Source organism: Cebidichthys violaceus, unplaced genomic scaffold (genome assembly GCF_023349555.1).
Source record: "Cebidichthys violaceus isolate CVI_PGR_0920_01 unplaced genomic scaffold, fCebVio1.0.p SCAF_10, whole genome shotgun sequence".
NCBI lineage: Eukaryota > Metazoa > Chordata > Actinopteri > Perciformes > Stichaeidae > Cebidichthys > Cebidichthys violaceus.
In genome coordinates, this window is record NW_027176263.1 from 562657 (window position 1) to 574398 (window position 11742).

The 11742-nt window shown below is 42.0% G+C and overlaps 1 protein-coding gene across 1 annotated transcript; it reads left to right on the top strand.

Moving 5' to 3' along the window:
- Positions 1-3746: 3746 nt before the first annotated feature.
- On the top strand, positions 3747-7410 carry LOC137878934 (5-hydroxytryptamine receptor 7-like). Its single transcript, XM_068719460.1, has 2 exons — positions 3747-4632; positions 5650-7410. The coding sequence occupies exons 1-2, from the start codon at positions 4043-4045 to the stop codon at positions 6548-6550; spliced, it is 1491 nt and encodes a 496-aa protein (XP_068575561.1). The 5' UTR covers positions 3747-4042; the 3' UTR covers positions 6551-7410.
- Positions 7411-11742: the final 4332 nt, after the last annotated feature.

Sequence of the window (11742 nt, forward strand, 5' to 3'; positions counted from 1 at the left end):
AAGAAGAAGACTATTCTTCTTCCTCACTGAGCTTTACAGCAGCTCATATCGCTACTTCTGCATTACTGCCATCTTCTGGACTACTATTAATCCTCCGAGTTTTTTTTTCTTTTTTTCAGAAATCATAACGTGGTTACTTTAAATAATCCACAGACCTTGTTGTGAGCAGTTTCAAGTAGGAACTGTGGTTGAAAGAAAATAGTTTCTGACTTTTTGAACATTGCAGTGAACTATAATGATGAAAACTCATCTCCGCCGGAGAAGTAGTGGGTGTCCTCATATCTGTTGACACTTATTGTGGCCTTTTACATTGGATTTTGCATCATTCACTCACTCACTTACACACTCACTCACTCAGTCTCTCACACACATATTTATACACTCACTCACTCAGTCTCTCTCTCACACACACACACACACACTCACTCACTCACTCACTCACTCACTCACTCACTCACACAAAACTAATTGTTGGATTGCATGTACAATGTTTACAAGGATGAAGTTGCTCAACAGATGCACCTTTCGTTGGTGGTCATGCGTAGGTTATTTGATGTTGAGAGATCTTTAACATTGTCCTTTGGTGGTCCTATATGTTTGTAAGGTTAGATATGTCTTCACTGGGTGATTTTTAAATAGCATTATTCATCTGGAATTCAGTTATCTCTGCTGTTGGTGAGTCACAGCAATCGTGTCTCCCCTCTCTCGATCGCACACAGTAGTGAGAGTATGGTCCAATGTGATGCATCTATAGCATGGTTGGATTGCATCATCACATTTTCTTGTATGAGCATTGAGTGGCCCCACCAAAAATGTAATGACGTCAAAACCCCACAATGGTTACAATCACCCCCACTCTCCCCCAGCATGAGCGGAAGGGACCAGTAAAAAGGATGCAGTCTATGCTGCTAATAGTTTGTGTCCAAGCACACGTTTTGTTTGCCAATCAGAACAGCCAGCAGAGAACTGGAAGTAATAATTAGTAATGTGGCCTGTGACAGACGGTGACGTATGCGCTGCACTAAATGCTTCCCAATATTAAATGCCATAGCAAAAAGATGAATACCAAAGAAACAAAAACATGACCTTCATAAATACAGTTCATGTGATTGGAAAACAAGTTGTAGCTGTGCAAGAGGTGGGTTGGGGTGATTGATATTCAGTCATTTACGTATTCATTTATTCATATATTCATTGGGTAGACTTGCTATCAGGATCGTGGAATGGGGCAATAAAACAACAAAAAAAAGATGATAAAATGAATGCACTATTCACAGATGATAGGTGGTAAACAGGTTTTAAAAAGTAATTATATTAAATCCCAGGTGTCGAAAAACTGCATAAAATACAGTCAAACAATGAACTGATTCAAAGAGGTGAGAGCGATGAACATGACTGTAAAACCGTCAGGTTTTCACACAGTCCTCCAACCATGATTTAAAAAAAGAACCGCACTCATTCATCCATTCTTTTGGGTATAAGGTGAGCTATTGATAATCCCTCAACATAGTTTTATGATGTCCTATATTTGTGTTGTCTTATGAGTCTGCTTCTTTTCCTGTCTGCAAGCCACAGATAGAGGAACTTGAGATAGATAGACTCCATACGTGGACACCTGTACATTACCTCCCCATCAGTCCATCCCAGAGGTGTCGGGTGGGTGTGTCAGGGCCAGAAGTGTTTGTTCCAAAGTTTGCAAATTCCCAACGAGGACTTTTTTTCACTTATCGACCTCCGTTTCAGAGCAAATACTGTCAAAAACTATCAGCAAACTATTTAAAAGTTGCTGACTGTACTAAAAAATAATAACATCAGGAGAGCGCTCAAGGTCAGGGCCAAAGTTTCCACAAAGCTGGAGGTTTGATGACCTGCTCCTAATACACCAATTCATCATATCGCTCAATTAATACGATAATTATTATCGTGTTGCTCATAAAATTGAGCTGATGTGAGCAGTTTTCGATGCTTTGACAGCAAATTGGTATATATGCAGGGATTTGTGTCCATTGCTCCGGATGTATTGAATATACTGACAGAGCTGCATAAACAAGGGTTATAGTATGGTGTCAAATCAGCAGGAGCACCGACCTCAGGTGAATCTGTAGCCTTTGGTGGTTTACACTGCATCCATGGGCTGATGGGTCGAAATAGAGGTTTGACGTCCTTTCAAGCAGTTTGACCTGTTTATTGAAGAGTCTTATTTGCATACAGCGCTATTTTTGTTGCGACCATGATTAAATATGACTTTGTAGGGCAAAAGCAACAATATCACCCATTAAAATCGTCAATGAACATAGATTTCACCTTTATAATACAGGATCTCTCATACGTTTTTGTGTCACAGATTTTATCTTAAACTTTATGACTTCACATTGTGCTATTATAATAAGATGATACTTCAGTCTAAGCTTCACCGTAATCCTTCAAATTAAACAATCTGAGTAACTTTAATTTCAATAAAGGGGTGATATGTAGATATTGCTTTATTGTGATGGTGCACAAGCCAAAAAGGCTGGAAACCATTCATTTAGGGTGAAGCTAGAGGGTCGCCTTGAAGAAACAACTTCCAGTGGATCAAAATAAAGTGAAATTGAACCATATTTCCCTGGAGCTCCATGCAACTCCTTGATTACCTCTACAAGGTCGTGAACCCCAGACTGAGAACCACAGCTCTCAAAGAGAAGTCATGTTTAAAGGCCATTTGGCAGCATAAGAAAAATGCAAATACATTACATTATACAATTTAAAAACTAACATTTTAAGTTAATTACAAACACATGATTTCATACTGAGAAAAAAAAAAGAATTCCTGCACTGTATAGAAATAGCCAACAGCAACAACATGCAGTGGCGTCTCGTGACCGCTCGATGGCGCTACTATCCACGTCTATCCGCAGCATTAGTATCATACCCACGTATGAGGTTATCGTACAATAATTGGGCTGAGATTGAAAAATGATGAAAAGGCTTGGGGAGCAGTTTGGGTTCCTGCTCTCACCTCCAGCATCATACATTTCATAACTTTTAGAAGTGAGATGAAGGTAGAATGCACCTCTTGTCCTAACACTTATAATTGAATGCCTCCGCTTGAACTAACACAAATGAAAAGCAGTTCTCCAGCTCCCTCACATTGGTTACATAAGGACCAATAAATAATACGATGGAACCTGTCTTCACGAAAAAGTAACGCTATCATCCTGTGTCGTTTCCCTTTAAGTGATGGAAAAAGTTAACTCTGGAACAGATAAAACATAAAGCCCTATGAGATTATAGTGTTGTCATCCAAAATATGTCAGAATGCTCTTTTCTTGGATGGATTAGTTGTATAATAGTAGCAATTTTCCTAAATGTCCGGCGACAGCCCATTCATTCACACCATCATTTGTTGTCCATTCACGTTCTGTGTAATCTCAGCCTTTGTCTCTCTCCGGTGTGCTTATGTGCGCGCGCGTGACACGTAGAGGGTGAAATATAATTCTCTACACAGATACCAAAATATTTTTTTTTGTCATTCTGCGCAATTACGCACGCTCATCCATGGACACAGTTTGTCCTTGCCAAGAGGTTTTCAGGAGAATGAACTCCAAAAAGGCATAAGAGGTTGTGGATCATCGTTTTTTAGATTGGCTACTCGGCAGCCTATAGGCTATCCAACATGTTTTGTTGACGTCACATGTTAACTTCTGTGAGATGTATAGGCGTGCAGTTCAGTTTTTAAGTGTATATCTTTCTACACATGAGGATGACAAGTAGCGTGTTTGGCAGGGGGGTCAACGAGAAAATCGTCTTTTATAGGTCAAGTATTTTGGGAATTTTCCTGCAGCGTGCCACGTGCGTAATGACGAGTATGGATTTAAATAGAGGAATTAAGGCGTTGAGGCTCTATGAGGGAAAGAGAGTATGTCAGAGTAGTTTACCCTGACGGGGGCTGTGGAAAGGAATTACTCATTTCGCACACCAACACTGGCACATCCGTGCGCGTCTATGTCACCACCGGACGGGTCTCCAAGTCAATGGATAAAAAGGAACAGAAGGCAGCAGAATGGTTGTTGCGGGAGCGAGTAACGGAAGCATCGGTAGTGGCAACATGAGGTCGTCGTTCATGATAGACGATAGAGTTGGTGGCGGAGATCCCGGGGGCTCCACCAACATGATGATCTCGGAGGCTCTTGCGCCACGGCTGCTAAAGATTGCACAAGGCGCTGCAGAAGCAGCAGCAGCAGCGGCAGTGGCAGCAGCGACGACGTCTCCATCCACCACCAGTCAGCCGCAGGTCATGGAGACGAACGGGACCCGATGCGGCGAGCAGATCCTGAGCTATGGCTGGGCCGAGAAAGTCCTGATTGGCGGGGTCCTCACCATGCTCACACTGGTCACCATTTGCGGGAACTTGCTGGTGGTCATCTCCGTGTGCTTCGTGAAAAAACTGCGCCAGCCGTCCAACTATCTGATCGTTTCGCTTGCCGTGGCGGACCTGTCAGTGGCCCTGGCCGTGATGCCGTTCGTCAGTATCACAGATCTAATTGGTGGTCAGTGGATATTCGGACAGTTCTTCTGTAACGTTTTCATCGCCATGGATGTGATGTGCTGCACCGCGTCCATCATGAGTCTGTGCGTAATCAGCATTGATAGGTGAGAACAACTTCTGTTATGCTTTTAGCAGAGTACAGGTTTGTGTTCCTAAATGCAGTGAAACGATATGTCAAACAATCACACTATATAAAGCGAAAAAACAACGAGGCAGAAAAAACTTTGTTCATTAGTACCCGTATTTTATATCACTGATTTATTCAACTTTTACGCATCGCGTTTTTGGAACCAAACTCTCCGCACATATATTTTGTCAGAAGCAGAAACATTTTCTTTAATCCCACACGCCATGTTCTTACAAAAATGTCTTTACCAAGTCTAAAAAGATATGTGTTGCTCAGTCCTTTGCACACTGAAACGTTGGGTTTGCATAGGGAGGTCAAAGCGCGGAGGCTCACTGTGGCTGAGAGTGTCTCTCAAGGGCACGTGGACAAATTTGGCAAGGGTTAAACCTGTGACCTTTTTGGCTAGGTTCGTTGTCCACTGTGCACCATGTTCCTTTTATCTGAACACCCCATTTGAATCGAATAAAAAGGGTCAAAGTGGGAGTTGAATAAAGGAGCAGTACATAGTAAATTATTAAAACTCAAGTCAAAATGATTGTAATAAATGATTCCTATCTTTTTTTGGTATGAAATTATGAAATCGTTCCTTTAACAGACCTGCATTTCTGCTGTGGGCTGGTGGTTTAAATCAAGTATGTAAATGTCGTAAATGTATTATTAAGCTGTATAATAGTGGCAAATGGCCCAGACATGTAGACATACTTATAAGCTTTACTTAAAACTGAAAGGTTTGCTGATCACACATGGTCTTTCTCGGCAGCTTGGAACAGTTTTTCCAAGCTGGGGGCTGCATATGGCAACCACAGATTGCTGTTAAGCACCTTGCTCAAGGGCACCTTGTTAAAGGTGGACGGTGCATCACGTACGGGTAAAATAAAATGCAAGAAAATACCTTTGTGTTGGAGTAGAAATGATAAAAATGGGAACAATTAATCAGATGACATTTGTTTGCCTGTATTTTAAATCATTTATCTGGACATATATTTCTCTGTAGGTATCTGGGTATCACAAAACCCCTGACGTATCCTGTCCGGCAAAACGGCTGCTGCATGGCCAAGATGGTGCTGTCAGTGTGGCTCCTCTCAGCCTCCATCACCCTCCCTCCTCTGTTCGGCTGGGCGCAGAACGTCAATGACGGCAGAGTCTGCCTCATCAGTCAGGACTTCGGCTACACCGTCTACTCCACAGCTGTGGCGTTCTACATCCCCATGTCAGTGATGTTGATCATGTACCACCGCATCTACCGCGCGGCCAAACTCAGCGCCGCCAAGCACAACATCACCTGCTTCCCCAGGGAAGGGGAGCGCGGTGCAGGCGTGGCTCCTCGAGGAGGAAGAAGAGGGCAAGAGGCCCACCGGCCAGCGGTATCAGGAGAAACAGGAAGTGTTGAAGGGACAGAAGCTGAGCAGGAAGCCGAGGAAGAGGAGGAGAGCTTGGACTGCGTGGCAGCGGCGTTGAAGCTCCAGCGTGAGGTGGAGGAGGAGTGCAGCACGCGCGTCTCTCGCCTCCTCAAGACCGGCGAACACCACCAACGCCGGAAGAGGAAAAACCAGTCCATCTTCAAACGGGAGCAGAAGGCTGCCGCCACTTTGGGCATCGTGGTCGGCGCCTTCACCTTCTGCTGGCTGCCATTCTTCTTGGTGTCCACTGCCAGGCCATTCGTCTGCGGTGTGGAGTGCAGCTGTGTGCCGCTCTGGCTGGAAAGAACTCTGTTGTGGCTGGGATACGCCAACTCCCTCATTAATCCCTTTATTTATGCATTTTTCAACCGTGATCTGAGGACCACATACAGTAACCTCCTGCGGTGCCGCTACCGGAACATCAATCGGAAGTTGTCAGCGGCTGGCATGCACGAGGCTCTGAAACTGGTGGAGAAGCCAGACACTGATGTGTAAAGTTGTGGGTCTGCCAATCAGCGATGCTGCAGAGATCAACAGAGACAGCCAGGCAAAATGCACAAGGGGGTTTAGACTGTGGCACACGGCCACCACGCTGCCAGAATGGTTATTTCCTCAAATTTGTACAATGATCGCTGAGGCGAGATGAGGCGGGAAGCTGTGATGAAATGGATGCATATGAAGGAACACTGAAGAAGCTTAAATCTTTTCTTTTTCTGGGAATTGGGAAAAAATGGAGGGACGGTTGAACTCAGTGGTGAAAGATTTATATTGTCTGAATTGTGGCTGCTGCAGTGGACTATTTATAAAGTGCTGTACAGTTAAACTACTGTACAACAATTGTAATGATGGTTGCTGCCTTGGTGCATTCAAAGCTGATTGCTACCCCACTGAACAGTCTTTTGCACATGACATTGTTACAAAAATCACACTGACTTTGTACTCGCCTACCACCGCGAGTGAGAAACTTTCAAACTCAGTTGCCAGTGTCTTGTATTTTTAGATTGAGCCAAGGAAAAGTTGCCCTCACGAACAACAAATGGAGGAGTCCTTGGAGCTCAGATGGGCCATGTGGCTAAAACACCAAATGTACACACCTTGGTCCCTGGTCATCACAGTGACACTGTTTTTCACCGCGTCTAAACGTTGAGTTTCCTTCATTGGACAAGCGTGACAACAAGTGGACAAGTTATGATAAAAACTCAACTGACATGTAAAATTTGTACACAAATAGATCACCACATTGATTCTGGGACAACGCTTATTTCAGAGGTCAAAAGGGCTCGCTCTGATGATCTATCATACCTGATATGAGTTTATATCTTTTGAAGATGTTTTTTTTTTGGGGGGGGGGGGGGGTCAATATCACTGTGTTGAATGTGCCAAAACATTTCTTACTACTTACTTGTAAAAAAATATTTATGGATCAATCAAGATCAGATGTTTTGTTATCAGGCTGCTCTCTTATGAACACACAAGCTTTTTTTTAGGAAATGATGTAAGGAACTAGTAGGTGATAGGATGGAAGCCAACACGCCAGAGAAGAAGTACATAAAACCATGATCCCCATTGTGTCGTTTGGTTGCAGCACATAATAGTCTCTGTTCAAACTATGCACCTTGTGCTTTGGATTTGACACAATGTGTGACAGTCTCCCCTGGGCTCATCGTGGCTCAGTTTTATCCCTGTTGTGTCTCACGTCACACAATAGCTGGTGAAACAGGCACTATCCAGACAAAAGCAAACGGAGGAGTGGATCATGGTTAGATCTCTTGAGATTTCAGAATGACCTACTTTTCTCTTGTGTGTTCTTATATTCAGTGACGCCGTCTCAATCCATCTCCATTTCACACCAAGTCATTATCAATTCAACAACTGATACAAAATATGAAATAAATGTCCATCAAGATTTCTTAGAACCCCAAGGTAAAGTCTTCAAATTCCTTGTGTTTTCTGACTAATAGCCCAAACCCCAAAGACAATTAATCTCCAGTGAAAACAGACAGAAGCAGTAATTCCTTGCAATCGAGTCCTGCAATTTGTGGGCATTTTTGCTTGATAAATGACTTAAAGCCCCTGACATTTCTCTGTAATATGAAACAAGGAAAAAAAAACATTCTTAGTTGGTATTTATTAAACATTAAACACAAACAATTCACGCTAATCTTCTTAATTAAGATTGTGTGGCCTGGTAAAACACACCGAGACACTAATCATTTCAGTACGTTCTTTACCAACATTGGCAAGAATCATGCTTTTCACCTGTTAAGCTATTATTGAGTTCTATGGGATCACAGACACTAATTACAGAGACGCAGGATCTGATGTAGCTGTCTCTCAGGCTATTAATCTTGGGTGAGGCTCAGAATAGAAATCTGATTTCGGCATAAGAAGAGAAAGAGCAGATGATAGCCGGTGCCTCATTGGTGCTTTCAAGCCCCTCCCACAGAGAGTAGACTCTCTGCTCAGAGTTTCATTATTGTAAAGCACAGGTTCAGCTCTGAGGACGTGAACTGGAGCGGTGACCAAGTGCATTAACTGAATGCACATAAAAATGTAACCTGATGTTAATGTGTATAATAACAGGAATAAGCTCTTACTGTATGTTGAGTGTAAGCACCCTGAACATGACAGCTGGGACATGCTTAGTCCTATTTTTTTTTTTATTATTATTGTGTACAGAGATTTGTAGCAAAGAGGTGTCACCGCGGTATTGGTTTTGTGTTATGGACTTTTTACTACCAGTATTATTATAGTCTGTGCTGCTGAAAATGTGTCCTTGTTAACTTGAATTTGTACCGCAACTAACTGAGAAGAAGCAACAGAGGGCAGTTAGTCGATTTCATAAATATCTCTTTTTACAGAGGAAGTGTGAACACTGTAATTGCTGAATTTAATTCTCCTTCTAATTATTAATTAAAGCTGCTCCGTGCAAGATTTCTTAAATACACCCAGCGTCTGAGCCTTAATCACCAAGTGGGACTGCAACAGCGATGCTGTAGATTCACCCGGAAAGCTGGCATTGACTTTGATCATTGGTGGGAAGTTCTCGTCCACATTGTAAGTTACAAACTGAAGAACAAAATACAGTTCTAGTCTACTAGACTAACACCAGCTTTTGTTCTTAAATGTTGCATCTCTTTGGAACACATGATTCTGTATATGGGTACAAAAGTTCTTTAAAAAGTGAACTGTTAGCTGCTACCTATCTATCTACGGTCATCGCCTTGTGAAAGTCCTTTGCTGCCATAGTTCATGGTTCTGCACATTCATGCCTGCAGCATTTTAAGTAAAGGAATCGGCTCACTTTGGGGGCTGTGAGCTGAAAAGGTTACGGACCGCTGAACTGTACTCTTTCTGGGCTCGGTGCCGACATGGAGCGCGGCTTCATTTCCTGTCATAGAATTTATGGAGAGTGTTTGCCAGTAGATATGAGCAGGGGCTCATGTTTTCAGAAGAGCATGCAAAACGGATCCGAAACCTCTTATGGAGCACAACAATGGTATACATACACAATGAAAACTAATGTGGAAGTGAAGTTGACAGTATCTACATATTCAAATATTACCAATAATACAATAAAAATATCAGCTCATGAACTAAAAATCAACAAACCAGGGAGCAATGGCACAGTCAAGAACAAAATCTAGTTTGTCTTTACATTTCATTCCATACAAATGGCTTTTCGGGTGACGTTATCATCACATAGAGAGGAAGACAGAGAGAAGGGAGAGGTGTAAAATGGTAAATTAAAGATAGAAGCACACCTGTCGCATTCAATGGTTGTCAGCTGCGTCTCAGCCGCAGACAGGCTGACAAGTGTGACTGAATGTGCCCTCCCATTGAAAATAATAGAAAAACTTTCTCCGCTGCTCCACTCGGTGATCGGCTCGAAAACACTCCGGTGGCCACACAAATGTATCTGATCAAACTAGTCACATTCACTCAAGTACCAAAGTGAACAACAGCCCAATCTTTTTCAGGTTCCAGCCTTCTTTACCTTTTATTATTTATTATTTTGGAGCTGACCTATGGTGCCAGACCAAGCTGCTAAAATCTTTACGGTGCAACTTGAAAGCCTATATCTCAGAAATGATTTAGTCTTTCCTGATTTATAATATGTGACAATTGTACTCCCTCAATGTTGTGGAGAAGCTATTCTGACTAAGCATTTTATTGTTTTCATGATCATTTGATGTTTGTCCTGGTGATCAGGGCTTCCCAAAAAGGGGGCCAAAGATAAATCTAAGATGATTAACAAGGTATAGGGAAGTAAAAAAAACAACATATTGCTACATAAATGTTGCTTTTTATCTTGTGTAATATTGTGAAATATACTACTAAAAATGAAAAAAATAAAAACCTGAGGAGGAGAAAATAACACTGCAACCCGTGATGAGGGTCAAAAAGATAAACAGCCTGTGAAATGTGGAGATCTGTGTTGACGGCAGCTAAAATAACGCACCAACCAAAGATCTAATTATTGAATGGCACAGACCTGATGGCTGTCAAACAAAAGATGGTTCCAGAGTATCCTCCATGTGAGGAAACTGACCTAAAATGCTCTTAGAAAGTGACTGTTAACGTAACACTTAAATAAAAAGTATTGCCTTTTTTAAGGATGATGGGTAACATAAGACCTAAGATTGAAATGAGCCATTTTTAAACTAACTGCTGTCTGCTGCTACTAAATACTAAATAAATGTGCCAGAAATGTCTACAACTTTGATTTTTGTGCCAACAGATGCTCAGCCTGAGAATGTCCTAGAGGCCACAATACACCACGATGTAGTCCTGTTTCAGAGCATTTAATCACCCTTTTATAGAACATTTGCACCAAAGGGGATGTTCTTTACAGGGATTATACATACAACATTGATCCTGTAGGACTTTGTACTGTCACCAGCATCAAAGTGCACACAACAAAGGCCAGTCCTGGGGGGAAATATTCCTTTTATACGCTGTTAACCACACATTTATTGTGTGATAAATGCGGTGCATACTGTATGTTATGATAGAAACAGGAGAAAGAAAGGGAGTTGACTCCATTGCTCTCCGACGACCACAACAGTTTGTCTTAAGGACCCACAAAGCATAGCAAGACAAGCTTTCTGGGAATCCTCTGGAGGGAAGCAATGCATCTTTGACCAATCATTGCTATATTTCTTGCAAAATAACCCACAAACAATTACTGCGGACAAGACTGTAAAATATGCTGTTAGTGCAGTCACGGTGAACCCTTGTTGTTCCAGTAGTAGAAATGTTTGGTTTTTACCTGAATTGCAGGATATTAATACCCTTCTAAAAGAAAGTCGTATGACCTATGAGGCAATTTCAATTCCTAGAATTCAAAAAAAAAAAAATGCAAGTTATAAATCAATATGAAAGGTCCTAAGAAAGACAGCAGTGCTGTACTGTAGGATTTCATGATAACATATCGTATGTGGCGTTCTACCATTAACACTGTAGTCAACGGACAACTTTAATGGACAAACACGGGTGATGGAAGTACTCTACCTGTCAATGAGAAGGCTCGAGACCTGTGTCAAATGTAAATATATCGTACAGTCTGTTCTGTTGTATCGGGGCAGTGCGTGATGAGAAAATGTGTGCAGTGACATCTTTGGCTCAAACGAATACACCTAAAAATGAAAGAATTTGAAAAATGAAATTTTTTCAGTGTGAATACT

Coding starts and splice junctions, on each gene's coding strand:
- LOC137878934 (XM_068719460.1), top strand. CDS start 4,043: ATGGTTGTTGCGGGAGCGAGTAACGGAAGCATCGGTAGTGGCAACATG. Junction 4,633..5,649: donor TGCGTAATCAGCATTGATAG/GTGAGAACAACT, acceptor ATTTCTCTGTAG/GTATCTGGGTATCACAAAAC.